Genomic DNA, 19102 nt, shown 5'->3' with positions numbered 1-19102 from the left:
TAACCCTATTGACTAGCTAAGAAGGCTGCAAATAAACTAATTTGGTTACATTAGGAAATAACTCAGTTGTCGAACCTCATCACACAGGTAAGACAGGCAATATCAATCTCAACAAAAATATTATTAAGAAATCACATTTCCAGCAATAGGCCTTCCACACACCGGTTCTGAACAGTGGATTGAGCATGCTTATGGTTGGTGTGATCGCAGTGTCATGAACATATTAAACATATTGCAAACGGAAGAATAGTCTTTATGTAAAAAAATGCATTGTGGCCCCTAATGAACACCTCACAGATGTATGTGTGAACACTGAAGCTCTCCCCTCACCTGATAGGAGTTAGGCCAGAAGGTACTGATGGCCAGCTCAGTCTTGACCCAGCCCTCGGTCACAGAGCCGGAGGCGTTCCACACAGGGTTTCCCTGGGCGCCGCCGTTCACCTTAATGTAGACATTGAGTGCCCCGGGACTGGAGCCTTCGCGGCTGGATAGAGAGTAGTGGAAGTCAATGCAGTGGGTGTCGTTCTCCTTCAGGGTAGGCAGGAGCAGGTGGGCCTTCTGTCCCGACGCCCGGCCGGAGCCGTTCACCACCATAAAAGAACCTATCAGGGACGAGAAAGAACCAAGACGTGAGCTGAGACGAGGAGGAGTATTTCCTGCCTAGAACAGACCGATTTGTTGTCTACCAGACCTGGGTTCAAATATTATTTGTATTCTTTCAAATATTTGAGCTGCACTTGACAGAGTGCAGCTCAAAGTGAAAGCCCCACCCCTCTGGCACTATAGGCAGGCTCAATCAAACGCTCAAAAGTATTTGAAAGAAAACACATATTATTTTAACTCACTATTTGAACCCAGACCCATGAAGTATGAGGAATGTCTGAGGAACAACTACTGCTACAGTGAACTATTGTACTTGTACCTTAAAATATTATTGAAATCTGCAGGGAGAGAAGACAGAGAAAGCAAGAGAGCAGAGAGATAAAAAGTAGTGTAAAATGGGTGAGATTCAGACAGGAAGAGGGATGAATAGGTGTGAGAAGACATGCTGCTGGAATAACAAAGAATATATTGGGGTGATATATTCTCAGGGATGTTGCTTTGATAACTGAACATCAAGCCAGGCAAATGTCCACCCTGGCAATATTCTGGCTTGTGTGCCTTACAATATATCCACTACTCTGATGTAAAACAACATACACCCACATACATACCGAGCGTATGTGGTTTTATAGCTTGACTCACATTTGGCAGTAGGCTATTCTACAGTGGGCAAAAAGTGCTGGGAGAGTTCTGGCATAAGGCATGTGGCCTGAATCATAAAGACTTTTCTCCCAGAGTGTGACAATTAGACGATTAAGATGAGTTATTACAAAAATGGTCTCCGGACACTTTGAAATCATAATCGCTGTAGACCAACTCGGGAGACCATTCCATGAAAGGAATTATGTAATTTATCTTGAATACTTGACCCAGATGATTACCTGATTCTAACTGATACACTTATCAAGGGTCGCCCCTTGGCTTCCATTCAAATCCAGGCTGTATCACAACAGGCCGTGATTGGGGCTCCGGGTTCGGTCAGTGTAGGCCGTCATTGTAAATAAGAACTTGTTCTCAACTGACTTGCCTAGTTAAAGAAAGGTAAAATATATATATAATAATTACTAGAACATTAGCACATTAGCAGCAAGGGCAGCTCCCCTTGAAACCATAATGAATTCCCTGACACAAATGAGAACTTAAATGTGTCAGTGGAGAGTAAATGACAGGGTTGAAATAACGACAACCTCTTCCTAGGCAAATTTTGTCAGAAACCTTTTAACTCGCCAATGATAAATGGCGTCTCCTAATGTGGCTAGGGCCATAGGATGGCATGCGGAATCAGACGATTCATCACCAAAATTATCTGAAGCACATCAATGGGTTATGCACAGAGGAGATACAGTATCAATCATCCCAACCTTGGGTCCGGAATCCAGGCTGATAAAATGTCTTATTCGCCTCAGCCACCGCCGTTTTACATCAGCACTCTTGCCAACCCCATCTTGCCAACACACTGACTCACACACACATGCACACAAATATACTCACAGATTCACACACACCGGCTCAAGTGTACACACACATACAGTACGTCCATGTTCATATATTTGATTATTTCTTATTGCTGTTGCATTGTCGTGAAAGGAACCTGCAAGTAAACATTTCATTGGACGCTGTATACCATGTGTATCCCGTATATACAACTAATAAAACTTTAAATTTGAAACACAAAAACTCACACAAACACAAATGTGCACACACACACAGAACACAGCCTCCCTCCAGCATCAACATGCAGCCAATGTGATGAATGTAAACCAGGGCACCTTTTAACCTCTAGAAGTGTCTACCTGAAATACTGGGGTGTTAAATGTCATCACAAGTTTCACATGGACGAAGAACCATGGGATCATATGGAGAGAATTTCAAAATGAACATGAGAGACATGAAAATCTATGAAAGTGACATATTTTGTTGACATGAAAATGTTATCAAACAATGGCCAGAGGTAAACAAGTTTCAGGGATCTGAACATTGTTTAAAATACATTTTATGGAATTTTCATGGAAATTGGATTTAATATAATGTTTTGAACTTTTGGACTTTTATTCCCTGCACCCTGTGTACAGTGAGCTCCAAAAGTATTGGGACAGTGATAACTTAGTTGTTGTTTTGGCTCAGTACTCCAGCACTTTGGATTTGAAATTATACAATGACTATGAGGTTAAAGTGCAGACTGTCAGCTTTAATTTGAGGGTATTTTCATTGATATCAGGTCAACCGTTTCACTTTATTGTAAATAAGAATATCATATATTTCTAATAGTAGGTTTGAGGCCCACCTACTCCCATACACACGGATATAAGTGCAATAAAGTACATATTTATTCCCCAGGTGTGCTGTTAAAACTGTGGAGAAATGGGCAGAGTAAAAATAAAAGGCCTATCGGTCACGGGGTATTCAGATCAATAGTAATATGGGCAGCCATTAAACCAATCAACCGGTGAGTAAAAAGAGCGAAATCGCTCCTGACCAGCTCCACACTGGCTATGCAAGGGGAGAGGCCCTCGAGCAACTACAGTACCAACCACCACCAGCTCAGAAATATCGTACTAAACATCATGCCTGTTTTAAACAGCTTCTTTCTCAATGTCCGTGCTCCTTTTGCTGCAATATAAAGACAATGAATAAGAATTGGCGATGGTGAGACAATCGCCATAGGTGGGCCGAGTGGCAATCACTATCCCCAAAAAGTTGTAGTGTTTGTTTGTAGCTGGAATTTACCACCCCCTTCTGTATTGGCGGATGCTGTTGATACAATTTCAGAGTACTTACTTACCTTTAACCTGGTTTGGTTTACCGCAGCCTCTGATAATTCGACGGACTCTATGAAAGACAAGTTTATTCACCCCAAAGGATCGAACAACTGAAATGACAAAAACACATTTCCAATAGTGGTAATATTTATACCTCAATTTGGGTAGAGTCTCCTCCTTCTCGCTAAACTAATCTCCAAACCTACACAGATTAATGTAAGAAACCCATCAAACTTCTCTCTAATTTTTACAAATAGCCCCCACAAGTACTTAATCGAGTGGTGTTTTGCTGTCACTTTCCTAATGCATGTATTAGAGATACAAAACAGAAAAACATTGATCCTCATTAATTAGGATTTTTATTCATTTTGATTCTCCACAGGAGTCGTCCCTTCAGGATATGACTTCCTCTATAAGCTGCATGCCTGACCCTGAATTGGCTCTAGATATTTGTATATCTCTGGCAGACAAACACGCCATAGAGTTAAAAATATAACTAATCCGTGGTTCTCTGTAAAACTTTCCGATCTCATTATGGTGAGAAATCAGGCCTGGACCAAGGCTAGAAAAACTGATTCAGTAAATGATTGGCAGCTTTTAGGCAATCGAGAAATAGATGCACTTCCTCAATTAAGAAAGCTAAATCAAGCTACATTCTATGTTCTATCTCAGACTCTGCTGATCTGTCTATATTTTGGAAAACAGTAAATGCACTGAAGTGTGGAAATTCCTCTACTTCCCTGCTTAAGCAAATTGTGTCAGACTTTGGCTCAATGGAAGATCAGTCAACTCCTGGTGAATATTTATTTTTTATGTATTTGTGATGTGCTAGATGCCTTTTTTAAGATTGATGTGCGAAAAAAAGTTCACTCGGGCAGGTTTGCTTGATCCTTTCTTGCTACAGCTTGTTGTTCCACTGATAGCGGAAACTCAAACACATATTTATTACCTGACGGTGGTTTCTGGATCCATCCCCAGGGTCTGGAAGGTGGCCCCTATACTGTACTTCCCCTTCATAAATGTGGTGACCCGTGTGACCTAAATAATTATCGCCCCATTTCCAAACTCTCTTGCCTACCTAGAATCTTAGAATCCTTGATAAATACTTAATTAACTTAGATATTTTTTAACTATGAAATGTATTCTAAATGAACATTACTCAAGTTTCCGACCTGGTCATAGCACCATCTCTACTGCTACTATAGTTTTAAATTATGTTATTAATTGTATGAATAGGAAGAAACCTGTCTAAGGCTTTTGACACTGTGGATGACTAATTCAGAGGATTTATATAATTGGCCTGAACCAGCTGCGTGTAGCTGGTTAGAAAATTATTTAACGGACAGAACACAGTGTGTTTTTACAGATGGTGTTAAATCTGGACATTACAAAAAAAATCCTGACAATTAAAGCCTCTTATTTACCCTGGTTCTAGATTAGTTGAATAATCGGCAGTGTCCCTCGGAAGGCCAGTGCACTGGAAACATAGAAAAAAGGGTTCAACAGTGAAGCTGTAAATCTGAGACAGAGTGGGGACAGTCAGCTGCCGCCCAGCAGCCCAGCTGTGAAGCAGCTGGGGTTTAAACAGTGCAGCTCCTCCTCTTTCTCCTCTTCTGTTTTAAAGGATTTCAGACCACTGTCCCGTAGAACTGCTCTACTACACCCTGGCTACACCCCCACTCAGGGGCCTGTCCAGGGTCCCAGGGAAAGGAGAGTGCATTCAGAGCCCATGCCAATGGGCCTCAGCCCATTTCACACATTTAACATGCCCAATTCCCCGGTCCCTTCACATTCCGCCTCCACGGCAAAGGCAGCCGTGGCGGGCTGACGCCACAGAGCCACGCAGGGTGGACCCCATATGTTCCCTGTCCTCGATGTGTAATGGTCCTGCATGATTCGCTTCCTCTCCGCTCGCCATGCCCTAATTATTATTGCCATCCAGCTTCATCTGGGGCAATGCCAACACACATTCGTTCACAGTTTCCCGCTGCTTGTCACTACATTCCTTTCTTCATCACAGCAATAGGGCATCAAAGTGACATTGCTCCACTATGTTTTACACATATCCCATAGTAACAGGAGGAAAACGAAGGGCGCGAGACAACAAGCCCAAAGGCTTAGTGTAGGAATTTCACTTGGCCTTTTCAATAGCACGCCAGCCTCGTTGACCTTCTCTTATTGGAAGCTGGATACTATGATGCTGTTAGACAGGGGTGAGGATCAACACCCCGGGGGTTCTTGGCTAATCTGATAAGTGGGAAATCAATAATTGGTACAGCAATGCGCCTGAATGCAAATAGCTTGATCGAGTCGCCAACACCAGTGCCTCCTCTTGCAGTTAAGCTCTGCCTGTTTCTAAACTTCAATTTACCTCTTGATTAATACAGTAATGTATTGCTTGTAAACACAACAACTTTGGTATTAAGGAGAAATTGACTTCCAGTTCAACTGGCAGGAAAAGCTTTTAATAGCATTAAAGGTCATTCATTTAGTCACGTATAATTATAGAGAAGGGGGGGGGGTCTTTTGTTTGGCCCTGGGTATTGATATTTTGTACATTTTTCTGTAAGGTGTGTACAATGTGTTCTATTCATGTATTTGTTTACAACTAATGTCAAATGTTGACAGTTAATGGTTACCTTCATTAATGGGATATTTAAATAGCTAATAATTCCAACAATGATTTTAGATCTACATGGTCATGGACACCAATTCCATTAAGAGATGTAATTCAACTCTTAGCTCTGTTACATTAAATTGAGTTTCTAGACATTTGCACAAAACAAAGGCAAATACACAAGTTCAATTTGGGTGAGTGTTTATTTTCAAATAGTTACTTATTCTTATTGATGTTCTTTTCATAATTGTTTCATAAAATACAAGTCTAGAATTCCTTTCGGTCTTGTCAGTTTTTAAAAACAACAAAATGCTTGTGAAAGCTTGTCAAGAAATAAATGTTTACCTGTTGATATCAGCCGGCATAGAAATAGGTTTTTATCACTCTGTTTGAGAAAAGAAAAATAGATCTTGGTTCTGAAACCACACCGAGACTGCATTATTTTCTCTTTCTCCAGGAACAAAGCACAGCCTTAATCGCTTCAATGGTGAAGCCTCACTCGGTGGCAACTGCTCCAGTCAGGGCCAGGATTCTGCAAATTGAACACTTCACAACCAAATCTGCTGCACAGCACTACTCAAAGGTGAGTGTTTTTTTTATTATTTAAAAGCAGCCAAATCACCAGGGAAGATCATAGCAGCCTCTAATGAGTTTTTTATTTTACATTTATTTAACTAGGCAAGTCAGTTAAGAACAAATTCTTATTTTCAATGACAGCCTATGAACAGTGGCTTAACTGCCTGTTCAGGGGCAGAAAGACAGATTTGTACCTTGTCAGCTCGGGGATTTGAACTTGCAACCTTCCGGTTACTAGTCCAATGCTCTAAACACTAGGCTACCCTGCCGCCCCAAAGTGTGAAAGGAAGAGGCAAACTAATAACACCCTCAAATAAATTATAAGCAAAGCTCATCTGATAACAATTGACATGAAAGCTGTCTCAACAATTAAATGCAATCAATTTATAATCCTGCCGTCCTGGAGTTCATTCGCCCATTAATAAAAAAGTGAAAGGCATTGTCCATTGTTTCCATTCCGCTGACCTGGGCCAGGTTTCCCAAAAGCATCTTGGAACCTAAGTTCATTGTTAGAACCTTCGTAGGTGCATCGATAAATCTCCAAGCTGTTTCCCAAAACCATTGTTACTAAAGTTGCTCTTGAAAATACTTTTTATTTAATGACTGTCTCAGAACACCCGCTAAGTGTGTAGTTAGATAAAATGCATTTGGAATTTATTCAGACCCCTTGACTTTTTGGTCACCTCCCTGACCAAGGCCCTTCTCCCTCGACTGCTCAGTTTGACAGGGCAGCCAGCACTAGGAAGAGTCTTGGTGGTTCCAAACTTCTTCCATTTAAGAATGATGGCCACTGTGTTCTTAGGGACCTTCAATGCTGCAGACATTTGTTGGTACCCTTCCCCAGATCTGTGCCTCGACACAATCATGTCTTGGAGCTCTATGGACAATTCCTTTAACCTCATGACTTGGTTTTGGCCTGACATGCACTGTCATCTGTGAGACCTTATATAGACAGGTGTGTGCCTTTCCAAATCATGTCCAATCAATTGATTATACCATAGGTGGACTCCAATCAAGTTGCAGAAACATCTCAAGGATGATCAATGGAAATTGGATGCACCTGAGCTCAATTTCGAGTCTCATAGCAAAGGGTCTGAATAATTATGTAAATAAGGTATTTCTGTTTTTTATTTGTAAAAAATTTGCAAACATCTGTTTTTTATTTGCAAAAAAATTGCAAACATCTGTTTTCACTTTGTCTTTATGGGGTATTGTGTGTAGATTGATGAGGATAAAATATAATTTTATCAATTTTTGAATAAGGCTGTAACATAACAAAACGTGGATAAAGTCAATGGGTCTGAATACTTTCTGAATGCACAGTAGGTTTCCAATCTCCCAACCTCATAACTAGATAGCAAGAAACCATTTCAGGCTATCAATCAAGTTAGAGTAGCTAGCTTGGTTAACTATCTAAGCTGACATGTCTGGCAAGGTTATATGATTTTTTGAAAAGCAAGCAATAACTAAATGTACTGAATAAGACTCACATTCCTTTCAATATTTTACCCAGATTTTAGCAAGGCTGCAGAGAAGAATATTTAGTTGAAGTTTGGACACACCTAATCATTCCAGGGTTTTTCTTTATTTTTACTATTTTGTACATTGAATAATAATAGTGAAAACATCACAAGTATGAAATAACACATATGGAATCATGCTGAAACCATAAAAGTGAAACATATATTTTAGATTCTTCAAAATAGTCACCCTTTGCCTTGATAACAATTTTGCAGACTCTTGGCATTCTCTCAAACAGCTTCACCTGGAATGCTTTTCCAACAGCCTTGAAGAAGATCCCACATATGCTGAGCACTTGTTGGCTGCTTTTCCTTCAATCTGGAGGTCCAACTCATCCCAAACCAAGATCTCGTACAACGCTGTTTTTTAATTTAATTTAATTTCACCTTTATTTAAACAGGTAGGCCAGTTGAGAACAAGTTCTCATTTACACGAATTTACAGTGAAGAGGCGACACCGGGATGCTGGCCTTCTAAGCAGAGTTCCTCTGTTCAGTGTCTGTGTTCTTTTGACCATCTTAATCTTTTCTTTTTATTGGCCAGTCTGAGATATGGCTTTTTTTTGCAACTCTGCCAAGAAGGCCAGCATCCCGGAGTCGCCTCTTCACTGTTGACGTTGAGACTGGTGTTTTGCAGGTACTATTTAATGAAGCTGCCAGTTGAAGACTTGTGAGGCGTCTGTTTCTCAAACTAGACACTCTAATGTACTTGTCCTCTTGCTCAGTTTTGCTCAGTTGTGCACCGGGGCCTCCCACTCCTCTTTCTATTCTGGTTAGAGACAGTTTGCACTCTTCTGTGAAGAGAGTAGTACACAGCGTTGTACGAGATCTCATTTCTCAGAACAAGAATAGACTGATGAGTTTCAGAAGAAAGTTTTGTTTCTGGCCATTTTGAGCCTGTAATCGAACCCACAAATGCTGATGCTTCAGATACTCAACTAGTCGAAAGGACAGTTTTATTGCTTCTTTAATCAGCACAACAGTTTAAAGCTGTGCTAACATAATTGCAAAAGGATTTTCTAATGATCAATTAGTCATTTAAAATGATCAACTTGGATTAGCTAACACAGTGTGCCATTGGAACACAGGAGTGATGGTTGCTGATAATGGGCCTGTGTACACCTACGTATATATTCCATAACAAATCAGCTGTTTCCAGCTACAATAGTAATTTACAATATTAACAATGTCTACACTGTATTTCTGATCAATTTGATGTTATTTCAATGGACAACAAATGTGCTTTTCTTTCAAAAACAAGGACATTTCTAAGTGACACCAAACTTTAATTATTATGGCTCTAGATTGCAGGAAAAATCTGTATCAGGTGTTTGAAAAATGCAAAATTCTCCAAATATTAAAATCATTGTTTCTTGAAATGATCGGTTTCCGTAGTCTTGTACTGTTTTTGTCTCACTGCGAAGCAGACAGCGACTTCCCATCTCAATCAGCTCTCATTACTAAACAGAACATCAACAAAGATCCATTGGTCACACCTCAATGAGGAAATTGAGTCTGGGGCTGAAAACTCTGACAACAATATTGGTAAGGACAAGAGGAACACACTTCATCCTCATTGACAGTTAGCCAATGCAGCGTCGATAATCCTCTGTTTAAGCCACAGAGAAAGACATCCCCAACCCACGCCTGGGACTACAACTCCCCAAGTCTCAAGTCTATAAAATTAGCACCTGCTTCAATGTTATCTACCCAATAGGCTTGAACTATAGGAGATCAACGACCAATCAAAGTATCAATGGCACCTACACAATGGTTGAGAAGTTTCTTCCATACATTTGTTCGCCAAAACCAATCTATCATTGAACACTACTGGGTATGAAAATATATTGTGGCAATGATACTGTCTGAATGTCTGCATGGCAACATTTATCACCACGATCCCAGTTGCTGTGGAGCCTAGAGTGGGAAGAAGGGAATGCTGAGATACATTTATCCTGTTTTAGGACTTGGTGCTTTTTCCCAGTCAGTGGGATAATACAAATTCTCCTCCATGTTGTTATGTTGGGTGGGAATTACAGTTGCAGGGAGGCGAAAATTACCTTTGAGGCTCCCAGTACATGGCTGAAGAGCGATGCGGTACGCCCGTGGCGCGACATTGGCTCCAATCCCAACACAGAGGTCAGCCATCATGATGATGGTCTCAGAGAGCAGAACACACAGAGGGCCTCCTCTGTCCACAGCCACTAACTACAGTACTCTCAATCTCTTTTTCCTCTCAATCATTACTAGGATGAGTCCCAAATGGCATCCTATTCCTTGTACAGTACATATTTTTTAAATGTACAGTATAGTGCACTACTTTTGACCAGGATCCATAGAACTCTGGTCAAAAGTACTGCACTGTATAGGGAATGGGGTGCCATTTGGGACACATCCATAGTCCCAAATAGTTAGAATATCAGTTCAAACCTCCATACCTTATTCATCAAGTCAAATTGGATTGGTCACATACACGTGATTAGCAAATGTTATTGTGGGTGTAGCAAAATTATTATGCTGCTAGCGCCGACAGTGCAGTAATATCTAACAAATAATATCTAACAAATTACAGTAGAATAGTATAGAATACAGTGTATCTAACAAATTACAGTAGAATAGTATAGAATACAGTGTATACATATGAGATGAGTAATGCAAGATATGTAAACATTAGTAAGTGAATGAGATACTGTAGAATAGGATATAAAACAGTATATACATATGACATGCGTAATGGCAGATATGTAAACATTAAGTGACTAAGATACCATAGTATACTATAGAAAATAGTATATACAAATGAAATTAGTAATGAAAGATATATAAACATTATTAAGTGACTAAGATACAGTAGAATAATATAGAATATAGTATATACATATGAGATGAGTAATGCCAGATATGAAAACATTATTAAAGTGACTAAGATACAGTAGAATAATATAGAATATAGTATATACATATGAGATGAGTAATGCCAGATATGAAAACATTATTAAAGTGACTAGTGTTCCATTCCTTAAAGTGGCCAGTGATTTCTAGTCTATGCCAATAGGCAGCAACGTCTAATGTGCTAGTGACAGCTGTTTAACAGTCTGACGGTCTTGAGATAGAAGCTGTTTTTCAGTCTCTCGGTCTCAGCTTTGATGCACCTGTACTGCCTTCTGGATGATAGCGTGGTGAACAGGCAGTGGCTTGGGTGGTTGATGTCCTTGCGGATCTTTTTGTCCATCCTGTGACATTGAGTGCTGTAGGTGTCCTGTAGGGCGGGTAGTTTGCCCCCGGTAATGCGTTGGGCAGACTGCACCACTCAATGGAGAGCCTTGCAGTTGCGGGCAGTGCAGTTACTGTACCGTGATACAGTCCGACAGGATGCTTTCAAATGTGCATCTGTAAAGGTTGAGGGTTTTAGGTGACAAGCCAAATTTCTTCAGACTCGTGAGGTTGAAGAGGCACTATTGCACCTTCACCACACTGTCTGTGTGGGTGGTTCATTTCAGTTTGTCAGAGATGTGTATGGCAAGGAACTTGAAGCTTTCTACCTTCTCCACTGTGGTCCCGTGGGTGATCAGGGAGTACAGGAGGGGGCTGAGCATGCACCCTTGTGGGGCCCCAGTGTTGAGGATCAGCGGGGTGGTGGTGATGTTTCCTACCTTCACCACCTGGGGGCGGCCCGTCAGGATGTCCAGGACCCAAATGCACAGGGCGGGGTTCAGACCCAGGGCCTCGAGCTTAATGATGAGCTTGGAGGGTACTATGTTGTTGAATAAACAGAATTCTTACATATGTATTCGTCTTGTCCAGATGGGATAGAGCAGTGTGCAGAGTGATGGAGATTGCATCATCTGTGGATCTATTGGGGCGGTAAGCAAATTGAAGTGGGTCTAGGGTGGCAGGTAAGGTAGAGCTGATCCTTCTCTCTCAAAGGACTTCATGATGAGGTGAGTGCTACGGGGCGATAGCCATTAAGTTCAGTTACCTTTGCCTTCTTGGGTACAGGAACAATGATGGCCATCTTGAAGCATGTGGGGACAGCAGACTGGGATAGGGAGAGATTGAATATTCTCTTAAACACACCAGCCAGCTGGTCTGTGCATGCTCTGAGGACACAGCTAGGGATGCCGTCTGGGCCGGCAGCCTTGGGAGGGTTAACACGTTTAAATGTTTTACTCACGTCGGCCACGGAGAAGGAGAGCCCACCCTCCTTGGTAGCATGCCGTGTCAGTGGCACTGTGTTATCCTCATAGCTATAATGTGTTTAGCCTGTACAGAAGCAAGACGTCGGTCTCGACGACGTGGCTGGTTTTCCTTTTGTACTCCGTGATTGTCTGTAATCCCTGCCACATACGTCTTGTGTCTGAGCCGTTGAATTGAGACTCCTGTTTATCTCTATCAGTTTCTCAGTCACTGTATGCGCCTAGATTATTATCCCAAGTTTCCCGGAACATATCCCAGTCCACGTGATCAAAACAATCCTGAAGCATGGATTAGTCAGACCAAAGTTGAATAGTTCGAAGCACTTCAGTTGGATGTAAACGGCTGAGGTAATGGGAGATACAATGGCTGGCATTTAATTGTGAGGTATTCTAGGTCGGGACTTGAGTTACTGTATTTTCGTAGAATTACACCATGAGTCGTTAATCATGAAACACCTCCGCCCTTCTGAGATATTTATTCCTGTCTGTGCAATGTACTGAGAATCTTGCTGGCTTTACTGACTCCGAGAGTCATGTGTCCGTGAAACAAAGTATGTTACAGGCCCTGATGTCTCTCTGGAAAGAAATCCTTGCTCTAAGCTCATCAACTTTGTTATCCAAAGACTGAACATTAGTGAGTAATATACTCGGAAGCGGTGGGTGGTGTGCGCACCTCCTAAGTCGAACCAGCAGGGTGCCTCAAGTGCCTCTGCTCCGCCGGCAATGTTTTGGATTGGCCTCTGGAATGAGTTAAATTGCTCTGCGGAGAGTGAACAAAGGATCTGCTCCAGGGAAGCCATATTCCTGGTTGTAATGCTGGTAGTTCTGGTGAGTTACTGCCGCTCTAATATCCAATAGTTCTTCCTAGCTGAATGTATAACACATAACATTTCCTGAGCTAATAATGTAAAAAATTGTACATAAAAGGTTTCCTAAAAGGTAGTTGCGATGTTGCCATCTCTGCCAACTCTCCTGGATATACAGAGATAATAACAAGAGGCTAACGGTGTAAACATGTTTTTGCCAATGCTTTATATCCATAAAGGCATGACCACAGAGACACAAGGGAGAGGTGAGGATATGGAAAGTGCAATCACCACTCCCTGTAAAATTCATGTATAGTGAACGCAACATGCAGCAATCGCAAATATTTTACTGAGTTACAGTTCATAGAAGAAAATCAGTAAATTGAAAAAAATTAATTAGGCCCTAATCTATGGATTTCACATGACTTGGTCGAGGCGCAGCCATGGGTGGGCCTGGAAGGCATAGGCACACCCACTTGGGAGCCAAGTCCACCCACTGGAATTAGCCCATCCAATCAGAACTAGTTTTTCACCACGAAAGGGCTCAATTACAGACAGAAATACTCCTGAGCATGTGCACAACATGTTAGAGGGATAAGCTTTTTGTGCATGTAGAACATTTCTGGGATATTTTATTTCAACTCATGAAAAATGGGACCAACACTTCACATATATATATATTTGTTCAGTATAAAAGTATAATAAAGCTTAATATTGTTTTTACATTGGTGATTTATGTCGCTGTGAATTAAACATTAGCTTTCACACATGCCAGGCGTTGATTAATGACAGAACTGAGGTGCTATTTTGTTTTCATATTGACTCTTTACGATTACGCTCCCCTTTCTGCAGCCCTGCGTAATAAAACAAGTACAGGGTAATTGGCTTTTTAATGGGTTTGCGTATCAATACCATTTGAAGAGTTGTCTCCTCGAGGCTCATTCCCTAAGTCATGCCGCTCTGCGATTCTAAAAAATAAAGCCCGGGACTTAAGCACTGAGCAGTCCTGAGGATCATTCCGGAAGTAACGCTTGAGCTCCTGCTGAAATGATCTTGTCAAAGATTAACTTTGGAATGCAGAGCAGTGATATGGCACCTCCTTGCCAGGCTCCCACTTTTTAGCACTGGTGGGGAGATTGGACTGATGGAGAGGGGAAGAGGACAGCAATGCTTCTTACCCCCATGCTTGTCAGAAGATGGAAGAATTGGATCCTTTGATATTGCAGTATAAAGTCTACACTCTTAGATAAAAATGTGCTATCTAGAACCTAAAAGTGTTATACGACTGTCCCCATAGGAGAACCCTTTGAAGAACTGTTTTTGGCTCCAGGTAAAGCCCTTTTGAAGTTCAGAACCCTTTCCACAGAGGGTTCTACATGGAACCAAAAAGGGTTATCCTATGGGGACAACCAAAGAACACTCACATTTTTATTTAATTAACTAGGCAAGTCAGTTAACTTCTTATGGCTGGGGGCAGTATTGAGTAGCTTGGATGAATAAGGTGCCCAGAGGTGCCCAGAGTAAACTGCCTGCTACTCAGTCCCAGAAGCTAAGATATGCATATTATTAGTATATTTGGATAGAAAACACTCTGAAGTTTCTAAAACTGTTTAGTTCTGCCATTAGGCTACCTACTGCCCCTACTTCATTCTGATTAAACTGCGATTGTTCTCAAATGGGCGATTGCAGTAATAACTCCAACTATCTCCTTTTTTCAGTTCTGTCAATTGTACGAGCAGAGTAGGGGCTGTAGGTGGAGTAGGAAATAATGGACGTTATCTAGCATGAACTTTCTATCTTGAAAATGGATATAATGACTCATATATACATTTGTGTATTACTCATTTAAATGTAAATGACTTCTCAGCGGTTCATGGTGCTTCTTCATATCTAATTGGACTTTATCTGATGAACACATAGAAGACTTTTTAGGCCTATTTAGTATGTTTCTAGAACTGGTCTTGATGTTGGTAAAAGACACTGAACAATGATGAAAGGCCATTTCATGGTGGGCTGCTTTCAACAATGGCTTTGACGTGTGTGTTTCACATACTGTCAAACAGCAGAGAACAGAGGAAAGAAAGGCTTTTTGATTGGTCTAATTTGAACAGTCCTCTACATGTGTCACCTACTGGCAATAAAAACAAATTCAGAAACACATAGCAGCTGAGCATGTGCAAATGAATGGATGTTTGACGTCTCTTCTAATATGTGACCCACCACCACAATTCAGTCTTATGTAGCAACATTTTAAATTGTGTTTTTGTACATTGGTTAAAAGTACAGACTCAGAGCTACAAAATAGTACATCATACACTGGAGTTGAGGAACAATAGGAAAGTAATTCTGCTTTGAAAGTTGATAAACTTGTAACGCCACTTTTGAGAAAATGGCCCTTGAATAGGTTGGTACACCTACTGGAGAGCTCTACTTTGTCTACACCCATTCAGCATCTTTCAGACCTCCTTCAGGTTTAACCCCACCAATCTCTTTAAAGATTCACATGTGAGGTCATGTGCTAAACAGAGTGAGTAAGGTAGTGCAGTAAATATTGTTGCATGAGGTTTTCTCAGAAAGTGAATATTTTACTAGATTATAGGCCACCTCAAGTATGATGTTTTTTAAATTTAACTAGGCAAGCCAGTTAAAAACAACATTTTATTTACAATGATGGCCTACCCGGGCAAACCCTAACCAGGATGACGCTGGGCCAATTGTGTGCCGCCCTATGGGACTCACAATCATGGCCAGTTATGATACAGCCTGGAACCAAACCAGGGTCTGTAGTGACCCCTCTAGCACTGAGATACAGTGCCTTAGACCGCTGCACCACTCGGGTTTTAATGCCAGCTTGGGTTCAATATGCAAGGAACACATAAAATATGAATTATAAGAAATTCTGGTGTAGCATTGGGGCCAAAACTACAGACCTTGCCTTCTGTGTACTGGCTAAGAAAGGTCACTGAACTTCATGAGGCGTATTCAATATCATCCACACAGAGAGCAAAGCCTCAGCTCCAGCTCCAGCCCCAGCCCTAGACCAACAACAGAGTATCTGAGGCAAAAGGTAACTCTCAAATGGGCTTTAAGATAAGCTGCTAGTCATTGTTCCCAAAGGCTCATAAGGTAAATGCATACAGAGGCTAACATTCAACAAAGGGCATCGATGGCTTGAATTACAGGCCAGACAAAAGAGCACTCAGGTGGAATCACAATGTTATTTCGGCAGATAAGCACGGGTCCCTGTGGACTGCGGAAAGGCAAACAACTGAACAAAAGTATGAGAGCCTCCGTTTCGTTATGCCACACAATTTCTATTAGAGAGGAGCACTTGAACATCTCGTTGGCTCCCTTACTGTATTGATGTAGTATAGCATCTACTGATACTGTGTCTGTTGTGTAACATCTTGGAGCTGGGAGCATCTGTAGTAATTAAATATTTTAAAAAGTGTTTAGACAATTTTAGTAGAAAAAAGCCTGTCCTGTTGCCCCTAAGGTTTGGAACTTTAGATCCCTGATAAGTCATAAGGGAGCCAGCCAAGCATTTTATTTTGATTTGTTTCCTTTTCAGGGCTGCTTTGACTTCATTCAAGTGTCCCTTTATTCATCCAAAACACACCACTACCTCAACAAATATATTGTGGGAATATTGTGTCAATGGAGTCATGGTGATGACTGATGACGCAGTAGTCCCTGTGGTGCGGTGCACAATTTAGGGAGTACTGTGGTACAGTTGAAGGTAAGAGGCATGGAGAGACATAAAGTGGTGAGCTCCTGGTGTCCATTAGCATTGCCTGGAATATTTCCCTCCCACCACCTCCTCTCCGTCATGTTAATCTTCCGCAGAGAACGCAGAAGCTCCCTTTAATAAGTCTGTGCCGAAGCGTCACCTTTATTGCAGAGAGCGATAGCCAGCGCTACAAAGACTTGTTTCATTAAGCACGCTTTAAGTCCCACACGTTACTGTGCATTTATTTCACTACCCTGGATTGATTCAGAGAAACAGAGGAACTGAGTTGTAATATGTTTTCATCTGCTACTGCTCTACTCGAGATTAAATAAATAAATACATGGTGGGAGACTCAACCTCGGGCAAAAATGTGAAAGCACATTTCTTAATACTATTGTGAACTGGTGAAATGGGTTCGGGTTGGAGATAAATTATTCTAAAGAGACATATGACATGAAAAGATCGCTGTCATCCATAATCAATGTGTCAGTTTGAGTGACGTCAATGAGCTGTTTGTTCTCATTACCAAATGACACATTTCCTACGCCATACAGTATATCAAACAGATTGCTTGTTTAATAATAACAATATATTATTCAACAAAGACATGCGTGAATAACAACTAGAATGTATATAAGGTCATATTTGCACAGTTATAAATCATATTCTATTCATCCCAAAACAGTGGCTGAAGTATACTGTAAATCCAAGCTGTGTGTGTGTTTGTGTGTGTGTGCATGCTTCTGTACGTTTGAAGGTCTACACTAAGAAATTAAGTGTTGAAATTAATTAAACAATTGTGTGCTTGTTCACCTGGGGGGAGATGTAGACCTCTTTAAAACAAGGGCACTGCAAGACAGCCAGTCAGTTACTTACAACAGCACAGAATTTGGCACAGCCGCTACTCTCCATAGAGCCCAGTGATGGAGACAGCTAAGGCACAGCCATCTGTCTATAACAGCATAACTATATCTAGAAACGAATCCTGCTTACTATTCATTACTTTTCTGTTTAATTACTTAATGTGGGGCTGTAACTTCAAGAACTGTAATTATGTATAATTAGAGCTATCAAGCATTTACGCTAGCACTGTATCACTCAGGGTTGCTACTACTAACTCGTTTGGCACTTATTCTGATGCAGTGGGTTAGCGTTAGCGCAGGCTATGGGGAACGCACTTGTATTAATGTAAGTAGGCATGGCTAAGTAGGGTATCTGCTTTGCCATTTTGACTGTGTCTCTATGGCTGGTTCAGATTGGCTTCCAAGTCAAATGAAAACAATTGTTGCGGCCAACTAATGGCCATGAGAAAATCTATTTAGACATATCCTTTGGTTGGGGTTCTACCACTGATGAAGACACTCTAAATATTCAATGTATATTGCAACATACGTATAAGTAGATAGCAACAAAAGACTATCTTTTGATAGTGGTCAACTCAGGATACATTACACCAGAGGAGACATTTCTTTCAACCATACTTTCATTGGCTTCCTGCAAGGAGAAAATAATCCTTGAGATATGGCTCTTTTTATATCGCCCCATAATACTATGTTATTTAATAATAGAAAACATATCATCAGTATAAAATATACAAGTACTCTACCTCTATAAACCAATGGGGGAACACATAAAGGATCCAATTCAATCAAGATAGCCCATATAGACAAACATCCGTATAGGTTTTTTCTCACATCTCTTCCTCAACGTAAAACATATTACACTCTTGCTGGTGGCCCATTACTTCCATATGCGGTGCCTTTTTAAATGTTTTGTTTGTCTAACAATGGTGGCCGAGTAAGTTATGCTGCCCATTCTTCCCAGGCAACTTGAGATTGCCGAGGCTCTTTAGCCTCGTGCCAAATAAGAGATACGTTGGGATATAGCCGCGGGGCAGTCGGAGTGAGGTGCATACTAATGCTGGCATCTCATTGCTTGTCATGCAGTGAGCTCCTAAGGTCCCCAGCAGAGCCGAAGCGTCTCTGGAGTGGACATGCTTTGAGTTAGAGCCCCTCATTGAAGTAGTGCTCAGGGTCTGGTGGTTGCAAAGCCTAATATAGGCCTGATGAAATGGGCTGACGGTGAAGGGGAAACGACAGGATCTCTCTGTGTCATGAGAAGGGGGTTGTCAATTGACCACACCAGCTTAATATCACACATCAGAAGTGAGCCTACATTAATTAATGAAATATTTTCTAACAATGATTCCATAACTACAAACATAGAATGATAGACATGGGTTCAAATAGTGTTTGTTTAGCTTTCAAATACTTTGAGAGTTCAATTGAGAAAATAT

General features: G+C 41.1%; 1 protein-coding gene across 1 annotated transcript in view; it reads right to left on the bottom strand.

Annotated features, from left to right (window-relative positions):
• Positions 1 to 19102, bottom strand: part of LOC109890760 (receptor-type tyrosine-protein phosphatase T-like) — a 484190-nt gene that overhangs the window by 348202 nt on the left and 116886 nt on the right. Inside the window, exon 3 of the mRNA XM_031824663.1 lies at positions 331 to 602. Within this exon, the coding sequence (XP_031680523.1) occupies positions 331 to 602 (272 nt within the window). The remainder of the gene's footprint in view (positions 1 to 330; positions 603 to 19102) is intronic.

This window comes from Oncorhynchus kisutch, linkage group LG5 (genome assembly GCF_002021735.2).
Source record: "Oncorhynchus kisutch isolate 150728-3 linkage group LG5, Okis_V2, whole genome shotgun sequence".
Taxonomy (NCBI): domain Eukaryota; kingdom Metazoa; phylum Chordata; class Actinopteri; order Salmoniformes; family Salmonidae; genus Oncorhynchus; species Oncorhynchus kisutch.
Note: the sequence above shows the minus strand (reverse complement) of the source record. Positions and strands in the feature narration are given on the sequence as shown.